General features: G+C 35.5%; 1 protein-coding gene across 26 annotated transcripts in view; it reads left to right on the forward strand.

Annotated features, from left to right (window-relative positions):
• GAS2L3 (growth arrest specific 2 like 3) overlaps nucleotides 1–21,103 on the forward strand; it is a 35,536-nt gene extending 14,433 nt beyond the window's left edge. For 14 of the 26 annotated variants that reach the window (XM_081595440.1, XM_081595437.1, XM_081595443.1 and 11 more), the window contains 8 exons: nucleotides 1,887–1,934; nucleotides 7,564–7,732; nucleotides 9,091–9,206; nucleotides 13,489–13,630; nucleotides 14,297–14,360; nucleotides 15,023–15,161; nucleotides 17,629–17,736; nucleotides 19,393–21,103. In XM_081595440.1, the coding sequence (XP_081451566.1) occupies nucleotides 1,911–1,934; nucleotides 7,564–7,732; nucleotides 9,091–9,206; nucleotides 13,489–13,630; nucleotides 14,297–14,360; nucleotides 15,023–15,161; nucleotides 17,629–17,736; nucleotides 19,393–20,709 (2,079 nt within the window). In that variant the 5' untranslated portion in view covers nucleotides 1,887–1,910 and the 3' untranslated portion in view covers nucleotides 20,710–21,103. Of the gene's footprint in view, nucleotides 1–1,886; nucleotides 1,935–7,563; nucleotides 7,733–9,090; nucleotides 9,207–10,824; nucleotides 11,177–13,488; nucleotides 13,631–14,296; nucleotides 14,361–15,022; nucleotides 15,162–17,628; nucleotides 17,737–19,392 lie in introns of all 26 variants that reach the window. The other 12 variants (XM_081595462.1, XM_081595460.1, XM_081595457.1 and 9 more) reach the window with 3 other exon arrangements.
• Nucleotides 21,104–21,617: the final 514 nt, after the last annotated feature.

A 21,617-nucleotide genomic window follows, 5' to 3' on the forward strand; every position in this document is an offset into this window, starting at 1 on the left:
TAATAGACAAGAAGCTGCTTTAGGGTTACATGCTTGAGACAAAAATAGCTTAGAAAGAGAATAGTGAAGGCTCGAAAATATCAATCACTGGCTCTTAGTATCTGGAACACAGTGAATACTCTGGAGTTGATTGATGATTCACTGATAGAGTTTCATCAACTAATAAAAGTTTTCCAGTAAGAGCATATATTTGTTTACATGATAGTTTTCCACATATGAAGATAAGATATGTTATAACTTATCTGAGTAACATTTATTAAATAACTACTTTTAAAAGGTAATCAAGATGGTTATCCTTTTGTCATCTTTAAAGTAGTTCTATGAGATAAGAATGATGTGGGAAAATATATATATGTATGTGTATATGTATTATATTTAAATAGACTGCTAAAGTTCAGTGACTGAAGGTTGTGCACAAATTCTTCATTTCTTTCATAAAACTAATTTTGTTGAATTTTCCATAAAAAGTGCAACTGCTAAACATTCTTGTGATAGCTTCTTTGTGACTGTGTCACTGTTCTTGATTTGCACACGCCTTATAATTTAAGCCTTCTTTTGTTTGGTGTTGGCAGTTCCAACTGTTCAAGCTCTTGTCTGATTATGTAGGACTCTTTATTTTAACGGGAGCAGCTTCTCTGCTGCATTTTTAAAAAATGGTCTTGGAAGCTTCTTACTGTGGATCTTTGTTAGGGACAAAGGATTATTTATGCTAAAGGAAAATGTATTCCCCACTGAATTAGCTCGTGGGAAGCATAACAAGCTCATTAGTAATGCTCAATTGTACTTTGGCCTTTTGCTAGGGTAGAGAGAAGGAAAAATGATATCAAGAACATTCTACTGTTCTTTGCCTTCTTACAAAGCCAATGTGATGTGTAACATCAGACTTTTCAGTTAGGTTTAGCTCCATTTTAGCTTTGGTACGAGAAGTGTTCCTGAGAGGAGAGTGGAATGTGTAGTGGTCACTGTGCCTAAGGTATGTTTGGTATGACTTAGGGAAGAAAGTCACTTTTCCTGGGAAATGGATAGCATTATAGCCTTATAAGCCATTTTCCTTTTTTTTCTTAGAATGTTTTAATGGTGGATTACAATTAAAAAATAGACCAGTATATTACGCTGCTCTCAGCAATCTAAAAATTCTAGATTTTATATAGTCTATATTATTCTGAATGTTTTCAAATTCTTTTTTTCTCTGAAAATATATTAAAGAATTATATTAATCTAACTTAATTAAAGTTGTATTTTTTTTGGTAGGTGTCAAGAATAGTACTTTAGAGTTTGAATTCCTGTTCCTTTTGGGTTTTTGGCTTTAACACCTCATGAAGAATATAACTGATGAAAAATTATTATAGAAAGGCATTGAGTATTATTTCATAGTTAAAATTGATATTTTTTCTTTTTTACCTTATCTTCTGGTAGAAGAGGCTTATGGTTTAACTTGTGAATTTATACGAAGTTTGGATGAGCTTATATGATCTCTTTGTAAAGATCAGATGAAAGATACTTTCAGTATCAGTCATTGTGGTGTTGGTATTACATTATACTTACAATGTCTTCACAGGGAGAAATTCTGGGGCATTTTTCACATAAAACTAAGTTTTATTGTTAATTTTATTTTACTAGTCAGATGCTTCAAGTGTTTCTTTGATATTAGTGCCATATTAAACACATATTAAAGTGTTTCAGATTTTCCTCTTTCAAATGAGGAGTACTTTTATGAAGAAGCTAGGAGTATGATTTAATTCTCCTATCGTCAAGTAACTCCAAATAGAAGAAAAAGTGTTAGGTTTTCCGTCAAATAGAATAAAGCAGATTCCTTATAAGTTGAGGGTTTGGGGGAATGGAAAAGCTACCATTGTGTGAATATTAATGTTTTGTTTTATTTTCAGAACAGCAGTGTCATTTCATTATAGATGACCATGCTGCCTGCAATTCAAGTAAGTGGTTTTCTTGGGAAAATATATATTTAAGTTAATGAGATCAATGTAACAAGATTACAATAGTTAGTAGAGTTATCACAAATTTTTTTTATTGTACTAGTTTTTTAAGCATCAAATTTAATAACAGAAATACTCTATTTTTACTTTATAGTTCTAAAAAGACTTTAATTTTAACCATTCATTTATACTGCATATTTGTAAGAATCAAAAATACTTTTAGGATTGGTGAGTTCATCTTAATTATACTACCCCAGGAAAAGAACTAGAATATTTTGTGATTTTATTCTCATTAGAATTTAGGATGTGTTTGTAGTTAAAAGAGCTTTCAGTGAAAACAAACGAAAATTTTTAATTTTAGATAATTGTACATGTGCCCTTTAATGCCTGTAAATAACATGGTATTAAAACTTAAAATTTAAAGTGTGGATTTTTTTGGTTAGTTTTTTGGTGAGGAGAAGCAAGGTGGAAATAATGAGACAAACCAGAATAATCTTACCTTTGAATTTGAATGATTTCCAGAGTTAGTACTTATTCTTATATCCTTTAAAGTTTTCTTTCTTTTGATATACATAGAACATGACTAAATTTTAACTTAAAAACTGCCTGGAAGATCTACTTAGAAAGATGCAAGCAACTGATAATAAAGTTTGCCTTGGAAAGTGAGAATTGTAGAGTCAATCAGATTTCATGTCTGATTTTAGTTCTGCCACTCTGTGAGGTCCTGGCAAGTTATTTTACCTCTCTGAGTTCCCACTTCCTTGCCTCTAAGGTGAGGATAATAGCACTTATTTTTTAGGTAGTTGTGAGGAATCAGTGAGATAACATGAGCAAGATGTGTCCCAGAATGTGTTACATAGCAGGCACTTAGGAAGTTTGGTTGTATCATTGGTACAACAAAATTACCCAGATGTAAAACTGGAGATTATACCTGTGTCATGAGAGTCTTTTTTTTTTTTAATTAAGAAAGAAGACATCAAGATAACAGTGGGTGATAGCCTAGAGAAGATAATTTATCAAATGGTTAAGAACAACTGTGGCTGTGATGCTGCTTTCTCTCCTTCTGTGCTGTGCAGCTCTGTCTTCCAACTCTGCTAGTAAACACTTTCATAGTGTTTTCCTTTTGGGCTTCCCTGATAGCTCAGTTGGTAAAGAATCTGCCTGCAATGCGGGAGATTCTTGGGTTGGCAAGATCCCCTGGAGAAAGGAAAGGCTACCCACTCCAGTATTCTGGCCTGGAGAATTCCATGGGGTCACAGAGTCAGACACGAATGAGCGACTTTCACTTCACTTTGGGACTTGGCAGTTCATGGCAGTCTCCCAAAAGGTCTTATTTTTCCTATTTGGGTCCTCTCTAATCCACATTGAGTATGCTCAGACTTGTTATTTCTAAAAACCATTTTTATCTGAGTATTTACATCTGTCTTTTTATCCAGGTCTCTGCATGTCATCAATTTCATGTTGATTATGTTTTCTTCCTTATTGAGTGCTTTTTATCATTGCACATTGACCATATTTTTCTCATTTCCATCCTACTGGCCATTAATACCTTCTTGATGAATTTTTTTTCATAGTGTTTTCTTGTAGTTCCATGAACCTTTCTCTCATCTAGATTACACAGATCCACCTCTAGTGATTCTTTTCCAAGAGTACTCTTGACATCCCTCATGGAAGTTTTTGCTTCTCTCCCTGGTGAATGTGAGAACTTCTAGGATTTTCACCTCTTTGCTAATTAGACTTGATTATTCCTAAATGCCTTGCAGAGAGGAGGCACCCAGTAGACAGCTGTTTTCAATTTGTTTCTTATTCACTTAATTCATGAAGGTCTTCCTTGCCCCTTTTTATGTCCATGGTTCTGATTAGTAAATAAATTTACAGTCTAAAAATCTGTGAACTATAGCTCCTAATCTCTTTTGGGTCCTAATCCCTTTTGAAAACCTGACAAAAACTATGAACTCTCTCTCTCTGAGAAAAGGACTGTACATAGGGCTAAATTTTTGCCTAAATGTCAGTTAGGTTAAATCAGTAAGTTGTGTACTGATTCAAGTTCTTCTGTAGACTGCCTATGGTTAGGAATCTTTGCCATATGACGGTTTTCAGCACGTTTGAGAACAATCTTTATACATGCAGACTTTGTTATTAACATCTAACTTTTAACAACATTAATATGCTAACTGCTTTACAATGTTGTGTTGGTTTTTGCTGTACAACAATGTGAATCAGTCATAATTATATATATTCCCTCCCTCTAGAGTCTCTCTCTCCTCCCCACCAGTCCCACACCTCTAGGTCATCACAGAGCACCAGGCTGGGCTCCCTGTGTTATATAGCAACTTCCCACTATCTATTTTACACATGATAGTGTATATATGTCAATGCTACTTTCTCAACTCATCCCACTCTCACCTTCCCTGGCTGTGTCCACAAGTTTGTTCTCTACTAGGTTCATCAGTACTATTTTTTTTCCTAGATTCCATATATATGCATTAATATATGATAATTGTTTTTCTCTGACTTACTTCGTCTGTGTAAGAGGCTCTAGGTTTACCCACCTCAGTGCAACTGACTCAAATTAATTCCTTTTTATCAGCCCAGGTTTTTATAGTTTTCTGTTTGCAATAATAGGAATATCCAAGTACTCTTCTCCCTAGTATGGCAAGAAATTTAGAATCACTTTTGTTAATTTTAACTTCTCCATTTTCGCACATGATTTTTTCGAAACCAGCTACCTAGCTAATATACATTTTTCCTTGACAAACATTCACATCTCTGACTTTTGTCAGCTCAGTTAAACGACAAATAACATTGTATTGACTATAAAATTCCATTGATTGTAAGATGCATCTTGATTTTGATGGTTCAAAAAGCCATTTGCTAGTATCTATTCCTTAATTTTTCAGCTAATATTTTTGGTTGCATATCATGTGCTAGGTCTTATACTGAGTCCTGAGATTACAAACAGAAACAAGATGTGCTTATGAAGGGAAGATTTAGATATTAAATTGCTGCTATACTCCCTTTGAAATAATTCCAAGAGAATTTGGGGAAATAAAATCTTTTTCCTAAAACTTTATAGGATCCTCATGTATTTAGGAGTTCAGTCTCTACCCTCAGTTCCTGAACCACTGCCCCTCAAATAACTTTGTATCTCTTTGTCTTTGGGTACTTTTAAGTTTTGCTACTCCTGCTTGCCTCTGGTGGTATATATTTCTTGTCTTTATTTGCCTTTGGGATTTTTTAAAAATGTGTTTATTTCTCATCACAGGAGATTGGAATGGGCTCTTTTTTTTCCTCCAAGTTTGTCTGGACTAACAATGGTCTTGATATGGCTTTTAATTTGATATAGTTAAGACTTGCCTCAAATAAACTTCAGGGAGTTTAATATATTATAGGGAGGAAATTATCTACTTTAAAAAATCAAGAAAGAACTAGATTCACTTGATATTACCTATATTTATGCCTCTTTTTTAGAAAACTTAAAAAATTTTTTACTTAAAAGCAATCACAAATCTACAACTAACCGTTAAGTGTAGAACAGAAGTATTTGTTTGCTGAACCATTTGAAAATAGGTTGCAGATCTGTGTCCCCTTACTTCCAAACTTCAGTAGTGTATTTCTCATGTGCAAGGTCTTCCTGCTATAGAACCACCATTAAATCATCAGAGTCAGGATATTGATGTTGGTGCAGTACTGCCGTCTAATATTCAGACCACTTTCAAATATTGCCAGTTGTCCCGATAGTGTCCAGTTCAGAGTCACATGTTGCGTTTAGTTGTCGTGTCCCTTATTCTCTATCAGTCCAGAGCAGTATCTCAGTCTTTGCTTTCTTTAATGACCTTGACACTTTGAAATATTATAGACCAATTATTTTGTAGAATGTCCCTTAATTTAGATTTACCTGATATTTCTTGTGATTAGATTGAGGTTATGCATCTTGGCAGGAATATCACAGAGGGATGCTGTTTCATCTCACTACATCCCATCAAGTGGCATATGATTTTGATTTGTCCCATTATTGATCATATTCACTTGTGTCACTCAGTTAAGTTGCTGCCTGATAAGTTTCTCAACTGTGAAATTACTCTTTCTTTCTTTGTAATAAGTATTTCTGTGGAAGTACTTTGAAACTGTATGAAAATCTCATCCCTCATCAGAATTCCAGTTTACTCATTTATTTGTATCTGCATGAACTCAGAGTTGTGTATTTTATTCAGTGTGTTATAATTCCCTTACATCATTATTTTGATGCTCAAATTGTTCTTAATTTAGCCAACAGAAGTCCCTTCAATTTGACTTCTGGGTCTTTTTGCATGTCTCCATCATTCTTTAAGTACTTCTTTGCTTTCTGGTAAAAGATACTCCGTTCCTACACCATAGAGTTCATTCTTTTTTCTCTCAGTCCATAGTTATACCTCTCTTCTTTGGCAGGAAGAAACATGGCTCCAACTTGATAAATCCTCATGTCTCCCATTGTTACTGCCACCTCTCCCTAAGTTGATGCCCTTCGCAGCTCAGTTGGGTTCTGACACCCTACACTAGGACGTTCCCCCATTGTCCCCAGTGGATGCCCTCCTTACCTTGCCTAGGGTCTGACACTGTGCTTGGGGCTGTATCCATGTGTAGTAGATACCCTGTCACCTCACTCAAGCTCTGATCCTCTGTTTTTCCCCTCCTGTGAGAACCCCTTCACCAATTGGGCTCTGATACCCTTTCCTCAATTGAAGTTTTGCACAATCTTTTCTCTCAATAATTCTATATTAAAAGCACACCTAATTGTATTTCAAAATTTGCAAGTGTTGGTTTGATAGCATGTTTATGTCAGTTTTTATTTTAAACCAGGGGTTGACCAGTTAGTAAATATTTTTGACTTTGTGAGTTGGTAGGCAAACTTGAAGCTATTATGTAGGTGCTTATATAACTACCATTTTAAAATGTAAAAATCATTATTAGCTTGTGGGCCTTGCAATAGCAGGTGACGGACCAGATTATATAGGTTTTTTAGATAACACTGTTGTTAGGCTTTAAAGTTTATAAAATGCCATCTCTGCACTCATTCATTTGTCCATTATTCAACAAATATTGTTAGGCCCAGTGCTACATTTTACAAGTATGTTAGTCGCTCAGTCATGTCCAATTCTTTACGACCCCCCATGGACTGTAGCCTGCCAGGTTCCTCTGTCCATAGAGTTCTCCAGGCAAGACTTCTGGAGTGGGTAGTCCTTCCCTTCTCCGGGGGATCTTCCCAACCCAGGGATCAAACTCAGATCTCCTACATTCTACAAAGATGTATTATTAACTCATTTTACACCAAGATGCTGAGACTCTGGTCAAGTAACTTGTTATACTTACTCAGCTAACAAGTGAAAGAAAAATAATTATGTGTTAACTTTTATCCCTTTGATTTGACAGTAGAATCCATTAATTAGAGATTCACTTATAGTTGTCACAGAATTAAATATGGAAAGTAAGTCAAGTATCTAGACTAATAGTTTGCTTCTAGTTAACTTTCTGTGAGCTGCTGTAGCTCTGTATATGTGTATATTAAATATAGTCTATGATTCATTATTTAAATAAACTTTGGAATCCTGACTTTTAACAAGTTGCACCCATTGGTTGTTGTTTTCTCTAGGTGTGGTTTGGAGAAGACCTGCCTCTAAGTCCACGGAGTCCTCTGACCCCCAGACATGGGCCAGGTTTGGCTGATGTTTGTCAGTATGATGAGTGGATAGCTGTGAGGCATGAGGCCACCCTGTTGCCCATGCAAGAAGATCTGTCAATCTGGTTATCTGGTTTATTAGGTAAGGCTTGCAAAGATACTCAAAATTGTATTCTCTTACCCAGTAAATGTTTCTTGAAAATCTTACTCTTTGTCAAGAAATCATTGTTCCAGAGGTTGGGGATCCTCTAGTGAAGGAAATATTTGACGTCCTTATTTTCACCAAACTTACATTCTATCTTACAGAAGATATTTTGGTTCACTCTGACCCCCAGGGCTTGAACAGTAAGCAAGTTTGAGGCTTAATGGTAGAGGTCAAGTAGTGGTCAAGTAGTAAAAGCTGTGAATAATCAATGTTTTCATTGTTAATATTAAAAAAAAATTTAAGTGTATCGGTCTAATTTGGGAGTCTATATTTCATTGATTTTTTTCCTCCCTTAAACTTGTGTAAAGCATGAGATTCTGGGTGGAATATATGCTGTAGTTAAAATGATTTCTGTTTCCCTGGTGGCTCAGCTGGTGAAGAATCCAGCTGCAATGTGGGAGACCTAAGTTTGATCCCTGAGTTGGGAAGATCTCCTGAAGAAGGGAATGGCTACCCACTCCAGTATTCTGGCCTGGAGAATTCCATGGACTGTATCATCCATGGGGTTGCAAAGAGTTGGACACAACTGAGCAACTTTTGCTTCACTTCTGTTTCTGAAGCTCTGAGGAGCACAGGCATATGAAACCTAGGAGGAAGTGTTGGGATGGGGAGTACATGGCATCTTACTCAGAGGGTTTGAGGGCTCTGAACTTCCCCCTCCGGGGGCAGTGGGTGCGGGAAATCTCTTTTAAATAACAGAATTTTGTGTAGCCTTCCAAAGTTTTCATGAAAAGGTACATACATTTCATCTATGGTCTTTCAAGATAATTAAAAACACACTAAACACTCACTCTAAATATCTCCTATCAGTTTGAAGATTTGGATAATTTTTTTTGAAGTTTATTATGTAATAATGCTTCCAAAAAGAGGATTTTAGAGGTGAAAAGCTGGTATTTTCTGAATGCTTGTTATGTTGCTCTTTCATTTTTAAATTGCAACAAAGTCCATCTTTTAGAGAATCTTTCTTGTGCATGCAGCTGTAATGTGCAGTGTATCAAAACAGAATAGTGAATATTGAAATATAAAACACTTCAGTGTTTTTAAATGAAATAAAGTAGATGTCATTTTATTTTTTCTGTGCTTCTACACCACAGATATTTTTGTTTCATTCGACTTTCAGTTAATTTGACATTCTCTGCTGTTTTAACTGTAATATCTAAAAGTGAGTACCTGGGGTCTGATCTAGTGTTTGTCTAGTGTTTCAGCTATAATCTGATTACATTTAATTAAATTTTAGCCATATTGTTTGAATTTACCGTTTCTGGAAGAATCTTAGCTTTGAAATATGTTCTTAGGTATTGAAGTTAAGGCCGAAAGGCTATTGGAAGAACTTGATAATGGAGTGCTGTTATGCCAACTGATTGATGTTCTTCAAAACATGGTGAAAACATGCAACTCTGAAGAACCTGTGGTAAGAAATGGTTTGACAGTAGTGGTTTTGTACTTTGGTACATATTGATTTGTTTATGGGCATTTTTTATTTCTATAAGTTTATAAACTTCCACCTCAACTATATGTAAATCTTGGATAATTTACTTAATCTTTTTGAGCATCTGAAAAAAATTCTCACTTATAAAATGAAGATATTAACATTTACCTTATAGAATATAGTTTCGAGGAGTCAGCAAAATTAAATGAGATAATATAGAGATAGTGGTTAGCTTAGTGCCTGGTTAGAGTAAATATATAATAGCTAGCTCTGCCTAAGAATAATAGTACCTTTCTTATAGGATTACTGTAAGAGTTAAATGAAAAAAGAGGTTATAATGGTTCCTGGCACACAGTTAAGAGCTATTGTCATTATCATCTTTTTATTTCTTATATACTATCTTGGTGGTAAATTCTGTAAGTATTGGTTGAATGAATAATACTTTTCATAGACAGTTTTCTTCCATTGACCGTGAGGTTGTGATTTGAAGTAGATAAGGTTTCCTCTCTTTTCATCAAATATGGATGTTTTCATTCATGGGATCAGAGGTTTGTGAGTATGGGTTCTAGACGTGAGCATAGTGCTGGTAGAAATATAAAGTAGTACCATCTTTCTGGGAGAAAATAGATAATATATATCACATTGAAAATAAAGCATATTGTTTGATATGTAACATAATTCTAATTCCAGGAATTTATTCTAAAAAACTAACCACAAATTCACAAGAACTATTGTGCAAAAAAAAATTTAAGAACAACCTAAATGCTCATCAGTAAAGAAGTTGTTTAAAATTAATTATGGTACCTAAATAGTAGAATATTATATTTTCGTTAGAAATGACTATTTTATTTACCCTAAAGGATGCCTGCAACCTGTCATTAAGTGTGCATATGCACTTACACAAATCAGACTACAGAATAGTGTGTTTATGTAGCAGTATGTAGGGACACATATGCTTGTGTACAGAGATGTCTTACTGAAATGTGGATGAGATTTCAGTTGCTACTAACCATCTTTGCAATTGGTGGTGTTGTTTGATTTTTTTTTTCTATATACAATTAGAAAAACTCAGAAAGCTATTTTAACTCTGGAAAATAATAGCAACAGGAAGGAAATATACGGAAATGGTAAATAGTGGTTATCTCCAGGGAGTGGAAGGAACTGAGGGGTAGAGGTGGGAGAAAGACACCCTACTACGCCTGCTGCATTTTTAAAAGTCATATACATGAGTTTGTTATATCAAGTAAAAATTTAAGACAAAACTGAAAACTGCTCAGCCTCAGCAGGATTATTTGGTCCAGATAGTAAAAATAAAAACATAGAATTTTGTAAAACTTAGATCATCAATTTTCAAAGATCTTGAATTAAGAATGGGCTACTATTTCATTGGTGAAGCTCTCAAGAAACTCAGAACCATATATGTAAATCTGCAAATAAGGAAGTAAGTAAAAATTAGTCTGTCTGTAAACCTTTAACAGCAATAATTTTGTGTTCGTATTTATGTTTGGAGAGATGTACTATAAAGATGTGCTTTGGAATTCTCATGTTATTCTTAAAACCTTCTAGAACTAACACCCAAAAGATGTCCATTTCATTACAGGGGACTGGAATGCAAAAGTAGGAAGTCAAGAAACACCTGGAGTAACAGGCAAGCTTGGCCTTGGAGCACAGAATGAAGCAGGGCAAAGGCTAATAGAGTTTTGCCAAGAGAACACACTGGTCATGGCAAACACCCTCTTCCAACAACACAAGAGAAGTCTCTACACATGCACATTACCAGATGGTCAACACCGAAATCAGATTGATTATATTCTTGGCAGCCAAAGATGGAGAAGCTCTATACAGTCAGCAAAAAGAAGACTGGGAGCAGACTGTGCCTCAGATCATGAACTCCTTATTGCCAAATTCAGACATAAATTGAAGAAAGTAGGGAAAAACTCTAGACCATTAAGGTATGACCTGAATCAAATCCCTTATGATTATACAGTGGAAGTGACAAATAGATTCAGGGGATTAGACCTGATAGATAGAGTGCCTGAAGAACTATGGACAGAGGTTCGTGACATTGTTCAAGAGGCAGTGATCAAGACAATCCCCAAGGAAAAGAAATGCAGAAAGGCAAAATGGTTGTCTGAGGAGGCCTTACAAACAGCTATGAAAAGAAGAGAAGTGAAGGGCAAAGGAGAAAAGGAAAGATATACCCATTTGAATGCAGAGCTCAAAAAAATAGCAAGGAGAGATAAGAAAGCCTTCCTCAGTGATCAGTGCAAAGAAATAGAGGAAAACAATAGAATGGGAAAGACTAGAGATCTCTTCAAGAAAATTAGAGATACCAAGGGAAATTTTCATGCAAAGATGGGCACAATAAAGGACAGAAATGGTATGGACCTAACAGAAGCAGAAGATATTAAGAAGAGGTGGCAAGAATACACGGAACAACTATACAAAAGAGATCTTCATGACCCAGATAATCACCATGGGTAACCACTCACTTAGAGCCAGACATCCTGGAATGAGAAGTCAAGTGGGCCTTAGGAAGCATCACAACGAACAAAGCTAATGGAGCTGATGGAATTCCAGTTGAGCTATTTCAAATCCTAAATGATGATGCTGTGAAAGTGCTGCACTCAATATGCCAGCAAATTTGGAAACTTCAGCAGTGACCACAGAACAGAAAAGGTCAGTTTTCATTCCAATACCTAAGAAAGGCAATGCCAAAGAATGCTCAAACTATCACACAATTGCACTCATCTCACACACTAGTAAAGTAATGCTCAAAATTCTCCAAGCCAGACTTCAACAGTAGATGAACCGTGAACTTCCAGATGTTTAAGCTGGATTTAGAAAAGGCAGAGGAACAGGAGATCAAATTGCCAACATCCACTGGATCATCGAAAAAGCAAGAGAGTTCTAGAGAAACATCTACTTTTGGTTTATTGACTATGCCAAAGACTTTGACTGTGTGAATCACAACAAACTGTGGAAAATTCTGAGAGATGGGAATACCAGACCACCTGACTTGCCTCCTGAGAAATCTGTGTGCAGGCCAGGAAGCAACAGTTAGAACTGGACTTGAAATAACAGACTGGTTCCAAATAGGGAAAGGAGTACATCTAGGCTGTTTATTGTCACCCTGCTTATTTAACTTATATGCAGAGTACATCATGAGAAATGCTGGGCTGGAGGAAGCACAAGCTAGAATGAAGATTGCTGGGTGAAATATCAATAACCTCAGATATGCAGATGACACCACGCTTATGGCAGAAAGTGAAGAACAACTAAAGAGCCTCCTGATGAAAGTGAAAGAGGAGAGTGAAAAATTTGGCTTAAACCTCAAAATTCAGAAAACTAAGATCATGGCTTCTGGTCTCATCACTTCATGGCAAATAGATTGGCAAACAGTGGAAACAGTGGCTGACTTTATTTTTGGGGACTCCAAAATCACTGTAGATGGTGACTGCAATCATGAAATTGAAAAGCAGAGACATTACTTTACCAACAGAGTCCATCTAGTCAAAGCTCTGGTTTTTCCTATAGTCATGTATGGATGTGAGAATTGGACTATAAAGAAAGCTGAGTGCCGAAGAATTGATGCTTTTGAACTGTGGTGTTGGAGAGGACTCTTGAGAGTCCCTTGGGCTGCAAGGAGATCCAACCAGTCCATCCTAAAGGAGATTAGTCCTGAGTGTTCATTGGAAGGACTGATACTGAAGCTGAAACTCCAATACTTTGGCCATCTGATGCGAAGAACTGACGCATTGGAAAAAAAACTCTGATTCTGGGAAAGATAGAAGGCAGGAGGAGAAGGGGGCGGCAGAGAATGAGATGGTTGGATGACATCACCAACTCAATGGAGATGAGTTTTAGTAAACTCCGGGAGTTGGTGATGAACTGGATGCCTGGTGTGCTACAGTCCATGGGGTCACAACGAGTCAGACATGACTGCGTGACTGAACTGAACTGAACTACTAATTTTGGCCAGATTGTTTTCCTAGAAATGACTTTCTGGAATATATTGGGTTGGCCAAAAAGTTCATTCATGTTTTTCTGTACCAGTTATGGAAAAACCCAAACAAACCTTTTTGCCAACCCAATACTTATTTAAAAAAAGCAAAATAATTTTTGAAGATTTATTTCTCCCTAGTGATGTGTAATCTTTAGCTACCTTCAAGGGACTAAACATTTATTAATGCCCATATTAAAATGAATATCTAATGAAAATATTCTGGATACCTGTTTGAAATTATTCTTTTGTCTTTTCCAGAACTTTCCAATGAAAAAAGTGCCATGTAAGAAAGATGCTGCATCTGGTTCATTCTTTGCTAGAGATAATACTGCGAACTTCCTTCACTGGTGCAGGCACATTGGGGTTGATGAGACTTACCTCTTTGAATCTGAAGGTTTAGGTAAGTGTTGTTGTAGTCGTATTTAATGTTTATTAGGATATTTTTGTATGCCTCACTTCTAGTTTTTCTTTCCAAATAAGAATTCAAATGCCACATTTCATTTTCCTAGAAAAATTTGTTCCAAATAGATGTGAAACAATTGGAGAATCAGATTCGAAATCAAATACATGATTAAACTTTTCATTTATAGTTATAAATCCTGTATATCTAGAATGGCCTAGACATACTTTATTTCCTAAATGAGTTGGCTATGGGAAAATTCTGGACTAATGCTTTTTAACTAATTAATGTTTTAATCAAGAATTACTCAACAAAGTCTAAATTACTGGTTATTTCTCTTTGACCACATAATTACAGAAATAACAGAAGGTCAAATGATATATACTCATGGTGTTTAGATTTACCTCATAAACAGAAGCTGTCAGCTTGGTTATCTAAATGGATTAATGTTTTTGACAATTCATTTTAAAAAATCATGCTCTACTGGAGAATTATTGATGTATTTTCTCATTTTATTTAATTCAACAGAAGGATCTGTGCAATGACCAAACTGAAAGCTATCTAAGTTTTTTACTTGATTGTCTGTATATTCCCTCAAAGTATTTATATATGTATAATTGCCTGTTTAATTTGCCCCTTAAAATATGTGGTCTTATTTTTTCACAGTTTTGCACAAAGATCCAAGACAGGTGTATCTTTGTCTTCTTGAAATTGGTCGAATTGTCTCAAGGTATGTATTCCACAATATTTCAGGCTTGTGCAAAGTGATAAAGATGTTTTAGGCTACTCTATTTTATCTAGAATACTATTTTCTATAAATGAAAATAATTTTTGATTGGAATAAAGTAACTTAATTTACTATTTTTTCTTTCTTTTTGTTCCTTTAGTACCTTTGTTCACGTGAGCTGTGTCAACATTTGCTTGTTCATATAGCTTGCCTTTATTTAATATTAAACTATAAAAGTGGGCACTTGGAGTTTTTAGGTTAAGAGTAGAATAAGAGCATGCAACCTTTAAGCCATTCAGAGTGAGACAAGTCCTTTGAACACAAAAAGGGTTTGATAAGAAGGCCAAGGTTTGGTATTCTCCATATCTAGTTCAATTCTATCTTCACTCATGAGCTGATTTTTAAAGTTACCTTTAGGATCCCAGATTGAATATTGGGAGCATTCAGTAACCCAAATATATATGCTATAGTGTAAAGGTGACAATCTGAATTTTTGGCAGTCTTAAGAGACATTAAAAAGCATTTCCAGATGTTCCGATGAAACAACTGGTAGAAGAGAGTCATATAGACTTTATTTAAAATTAAAAGATACCCTATTGTGATATTCATGGAAGTACTTGCCTCAGACTTCACTTGATTGATGAGATCTCATAATTGATTTTCAGATACGGGGTTGAGCCACCAGTATTAGTAAAACTTGAGAAAGAAATTGAACTAGAAGAGACTTTACTTAATACTTCTGGGCCTGAAGATTCCATCAGCATTCCAAAATCGTGTTGTCAGCATGAAGAGCTGCATGAAGCTGTAAGTAACTGTCACACTTTCTTTCAACTGTGATGCGTCAGAGTCTCATAGTTTGCCAGAAGTGTTCCTCTTTCATTTTTATTGTAATTGAAAAGGGGAAAAAAATGTAGCACGAATGTAGTGTTTATTGCACTATTATTTGTAAGGGTGAAAAATTGGAAGCAATATAAATACTCTCAAATTGGACATTGGTTAGGTAATTAGGACTCATTATCTTTACAGAATAATCATTTTATATGATCATTATGAAGACCATATAGTAATAAGAAAAATGTTTATTTTGTATAAAGTATGTATCAGAACAAGGAGAATGAACATAATGGATGTTAGGGTAGTGACTTCACAGATGATTTTAATTTCTTTAGCTATTTCTTTAATGTTAAAACGTTAAGTATACAATAGATAAAACCAGAAGAGAATATTTTTTTTATTCACAGTACTTATTACTTCATTTAAATTCGCCACCTTATTTATATTGTGGGTTAGTGCTAATTTGTACTGCTGAATACAAGTGGTGGTTGGTATTTTGAACAAAGAAAATAAATTACCTTTAGTCTTGTTATGATAACTAAAAGAAAGAAAACACATTTCTTGAAACCTGTATGTGCTGTATGAATATATTCAATGTCCACCTATACATATGTGATCTGCCAAGATCTTAGGATCATATCTAAAATAGTGAGCAATTATTACCTGATTAATTTTTTTGAGTGCTGTGAAGAAATACAGAACTGCAGTTCTGTGTACCTAAGAAACTTTAATGGATAGAAAATAATGACTGAAATAATTACCTCCTTTCAAATTACTTTTTTATCTGATTTATAAATGGTTTAAATAATTATAGATTCTTTCCCCAATTTCAGATTATTTTTAGCCATCCTTTGCATGTGGTATGTATGTGTGTGTGTGAATGTGTGTACATATATATGCACATATACCCAGGCTATGAACAAGATAAACTTGATTGAATGGCATATGAAAATCAGTTCTATTTATAATCATGCTATTTTGTTAAATGAATGATGTTGTGAGATAAATCCAGACACTTCTGATTGGGCCCCAGATGAATCCATAAGTGTCATCTTGGGTAGATAATTAAGACAGTCGTAAATTTCTGTTAGTGCTCAGCTACACTGAGTATATCTGAAGACACTTTCTTTAATATCATATCTGTATTCAGTTAACTGAATTTGTTTATATATACTCTGTATGACAAGTAGTTGAGAAAAATAAACATGGTCTTGATTTTTCAAAAGTGTCATTTTAGGAGAACAAAATATTTTCCATAGTGGCTGATATGTGACTTTTTTTCAAGTCATACATATCTCAGGAAATATTTTCATTGAGTCAATTCATTTTAATTTCCATGTTTTGAATATAGAATTCCTAAATTTTTATTTTTATTTCAGTTTTTACCATTTTTAAGATATTTACTGTAGTTAAAAATTCTGTAAACCCCTTGAGGAGTAGAGGTAGCTCAACTCTCATCTCCGTAACAGACTATTTGAAACAAAGCAAGTATTTTTAGAAGAATGTCTCTTGAGTTGGAATTTTTAGGATTTACCCTATCTTAGGTGAATAGATATAAATACATCTATGCCTATTTTAACAATAACTTTGGAACATATCTGAATATTCCCCCATAGTATTACTGTAGCATAGCATTAGTGGACAAGTGAAAATTCCAGGTTAAACTTTATCTGACATACATATATATTAGCATAATCTTTAATTCTTTATTCTGTTGGCTTTCTTGGCTTTAAATTTGTTGTTGTTTAGTCACTGAGTGGTGTCCAACTCTTTGCAACCCCATGGACTGTAGCCCACCAGTCTCCTCTGTCCATGGGGTTTCCCAGGCAGGAATACTGAAGTGGGTTGCCATTTCCTTCTCTCTGACTTGACATATATTAATTCAGGTCTTAAAACAATTCAAGCTTAGTAATGAACCCGTACATTTCTTATGGTCTAATGAATGTGTTTTGAATTGATTTCACTGTGTGCACATTCACAGACCTTTTCTGGTGATCAGTGAGTACACGATGAGTCTGACTGTACTTGGGCAGAGAGCGAGAGAGAGAGACTCAATACTTCATCACTGCTAACTTGTGTTAGATTAGTGAATGTCTAAGTCTCAGATGGCAAGAATCTGCCTGCAATGCCAGAGACCCAGGTTCAATCCCTGAGTTGGGAAGATCCCCTGGAGAAGGAAATGGCAACCCACTCCAGTATTCATGCCTGGAGAATTCCACAGACAAGAGGAACCTGGAAGGCCACAGTCCATGGCGTAGCAAAGAGTCAGACATGACTGAGCTACTAATACACTCAGAAGACTAGAGATAATAGTTGAACTGTCTTTAAGTTTTTATCTTTGAGTTTGATTTTTCCCAGCTACCAAATAACCTTGCATTTTAATGTTGAAATAGTTTTGCCATAAGTCCTAAATCTTTTTATTTATTTTTAATCTTAGGTTAAACACATTGCTGAAGACCCTCCTTGTAGTTGTTCTCATCGGTTTTCTATCGAGTACTTATCTGAAGGACGATATCGACTAGGAGATAAAATACTTTTTATAAGAGTAAGTCTACCATTTACATCCTATTACATTCAGATCTTTTTTTTAATTAATTTTCATTAAAGTACAGTTGATTTACAATGTTGTGTTAGTTTCTGCTCTACAGCAAAGTGAATCAGTTATACGCATACATATATCCACTCTTTTTTTAGATTCTGTTCCCATATAGAACATTATAGAGCATTGAGTAGAGTTCCCTGTGCTATGTAGTAGGTTCCTATTAATCTATTTTTATATATAGTAGCCTATATATATGTCAGTTCCAATATCCCAATTTATCCACCCACCCCTCCCCACGTTCAGATCTTGTTTTGAGCAACTAACCATAGGGCTAGCTAAGACTATTTAGACATTGGATATAATTGGGGAAAAAATATCTTTGAATACCTCAGGTAACTTATTTCATTTTCAGACTTCCTAAGAAGGAATAGTTTTCTATCATAAGAAGAAAGAAGCAAAATCAGAACATCTAATAAGATTAAATGTCAGTAAGAAGAAAAATAAATAGAAATATTGTAGTTGATATTAACATAAGACTTTGGGTTTTAAGTATGAAGCCTTTTTTTGCTGACACAGTATCAGCATTTATACTAATACGCTAATATACATGCTCATTTTCTTCCTTTATCCCTTCTGCAATCTGTTATTAATTAATTGTCCCCATTGCTGATAAGGAGATTCAAGTTTTACCTGTTCAACATTCTGTCCATTTCTGATACAAGAGCTGTTTTATTCCCAAGTTAGGAGTGTAATATAAAATTATGTAAAAAAATCCAATTTCACTACCCACATTTTCTTTGATTACTTATATTATCATTAGATCCTCATGCCCCTCTCAACTCACCCAGAAACAAGTACATGCACTTTCTGTCTTTTAATTAACTTTCTTTTCTTAAGCAGTATGATACAATGACAGTGTACAGAGCGTGGGATTTGGAGTTAAAATTTATAGAGCAGTCTCATACAATTGTGTGGATTTGCTTATTGAATAGGGGCCTGAGGTCCAGCTTAGGCTGTGCTGGCAGACCCAAGATATACCGTTTCTGCACAAAGGCACCATTTGGGGTTGGCAGCCTGGTGAATGTGAGTCCAGGCCAACATGGTGATTTGGGACAGTTTCCTTAATCTCTCAGAGCCATTAGTTCCTCATCTGCAAAGAAGAACTAGAAATAGATTATATCAAAGTTTTAGAAAGATTAAATTGATATAATTCATGTGAATGTAATTTATTAAATTCTAAAGTATAAGATTTGGTCATTTTTATTGTTCTTCTGCAGTTATCAATATTTTTTCTCTTATAAAGCGTTTTTTTCCTCTTCTCCCTCTTATTTACTATCTCTACTCCTTTCTTCCTTCAATAGTGGATTCTCTACTGAGCAGTGTTCTCCTTGTAGTTTTGGACTTTGTAATTTGGATTTTTAGGATGTAAGCTGTGTGTAAATATCTTCCTTACAAACTATAAGGCTCTATTGTTAGTGGCATAATTCAGTATGAATTAAATTTTAATAAGACGAAAAAGAGACTGTCAATTTATAGTGAAGCTGTTGGCAAATACACTGCATTTCATAGTCACAGACACCACAGACTGTGACTGCTAATAAATTATAGCTGCACCTTACAGTTTTACAGCTTTATTTTTTGCTTTCTTTTGGGGGAAAGATGCTTCATGGAAAACATGTCATGGTCCGTGTCGGTGGAGGCTGGGATACTCTTCAAGGATTTTTGCTTAAATATGACCCCTGTCGAATATTACAGTTTGCTACACTAGAACAGAAAATTCTAGCATTTCAAAAAGGAGTTTCCAATGAAAGTGTGCCTGATTCGCCTGCCAGAACACCTCAGCCTCCTGAAATGAATCCTTTGTCAGCAGTTAGCATGTTTCAGAAACAAAACTCAAAACCGGGCACACCAGTTGGTATTCCAAGGGGCAAAGAGAAGCAGGTACATCTGCCAGCTGCGTTGCCGTCAGCGTCTTCCCTGAAAGGAGGGAATCTGGCCCCAGGGTCAGTCCGTTCTAAATTGGCAAATTCTCCAGCAGCATCTTCTCATCTCAAACTCACGTCTTCAAAGAGCATAACAAAGAAACCACAGGCTCCTTCTAACAATATGTCATCTTCACATGCTTCTTTAAATCCAGTGGGTAAAAGCACTTTTTCACCAGCTTTATCAAGAGCAGCACCTTGTGTATCTGAGTCGTTGAGAAAATGTATCTCATCACCCAGTACTCCTAAGACCAAGCGTGTTCCAGCCCAGAAGTCAAGAGATGTGCCTGAGTCTACACTTCTGCTAAATAAGTGTTCTGGAAAAACTGAACCAAAGCATTTGAAACACAATCATGTACCTTCCAGGGATCATGCGGTTTCTCCCTCAGCTGCACATTTAAATTCATCATCAAAGTGTCCAAGGCCACCTAAGGCACATCAGCATGTGAGGCCTAACCCTTCTTCCTTCCAGTCCCCTGAAAAAGTGACAACAACCAGTCCCAAAACTGTCACCAGGCGTCTGGAAACACGGGCTCAGCCCCATGGTGGAGCTCCGCAAGCCCAGAAACCTAAGTCGGCCCTGAATTTAAACCAGCCACTTTCTGTATCCTCAGTTGCTCCTGCAAAAGCTGCACAGAAATTGAAAGATAAGAATATGGTTTTAGTTGCTAAAAAGCAGCCTCAGAACAAAAGCACGTCCCAGAAGACAGGACCCAGCTCCTCCAGGTCCCCAGGCCGTACCCCACTGTCCATCGTGAGTCTTCCCCAGTCTTCTGCCAAAACACAACCTGAACCAAAGTCAGTACAGACTGCCACCAAGAGCCAGTGCTCAGCTACAGGGCCTCCCAAAAGTGGCAAAGCCCCAGCTTCAACCAGGAAACCACCCTCATCTGGCAAGGAGACGGTTAGTGTAGATAAAAAACCTTCTGCTAAAAAGAAGGAAGACGATGACCATTATTTTGTTATGACGGGAAGTAAGAAACCTAGAAAATAAATATAATGTGTCATTGTAAGAAAGCAAGAGAAGAGAAAGAGAGTGAATGTGTTAGCTTCACATCTTAAAAAGTTTCTCCTGTTTGTGTTTATCCAAATAGGTTCAGACATTAAGTACAATAAGAGGGGGTAGAGGCTGGGCCAAGGAGAAGTCTCATCAGAATTCACATACCTGAATTCACCAGAAAGTACCTTTTTGAGGCAGACAGTGGTAAAATCACCAGGAGGTTCTTAATAGTTATAGACATTTGTATCATTTTCCATCTGTGACATTTTTGTTAATGTCTACCCACTAAGGGAAACATAAAGTCAAATAACACTACTAGGACTGTATCCATAGTTGCTATATTTTGAGTTTGCATTAAAATATGGTGGTTGTTACCTGCTGATAGCAATAGAGGTGCTCTTATTATGTTATTGCGTTATAGTTTACAAGCAACGGTTTGGCACTTGTCTTGGCACCTAATTTAGGTTCCTGATCAGGATTGTTGAAAGGAACAATACCAAGTACTGATGGCTTCTGCATGTTTGCTTGCTGTTACACTGGGTGTGGGAGAATTGTTACTAGTTAAAAAGTTTTTAAGCTTTCCAAATCAGAAAGAACCGATTTTTTAACTGACTTATATTAACATCGATAATATTTTGTTACCAGTATTTTTGGTAAAAAAACAAATTAAGATATAAAAATATAAATTGAAATTTGGAAAAATAGTTCATGTATTATTTATAAGAACTTATATTTTTGATGGACATTGTGCAATGTGAAAGGGGAAACAACTTAGTAGTTTTAGCATATTAGAAATATTTTTTAATAATGCAATTTTCTATGAATGCAGATGACAGTTTTTACATTAAAATAATGTTAACTTCAAAATTATATTTTTACAATCTCAAAATTAAGGTGTTAGT

The sequence above is a fragment of the Giraffa tippelskirchi genome, chromosome 4 (assembly GCF_054371585.1).
Source record: "Giraffa tippelskirchi isolate mGirTip1 chromosome 4, T2T-mGirTip1v1.2.pri, whole genome shotgun sequence".
NCBI lineage: Eukaryota > Metazoa > Chordata > Mammalia > Artiodactyla > Giraffidae > Giraffa > Giraffa tippelskirchi.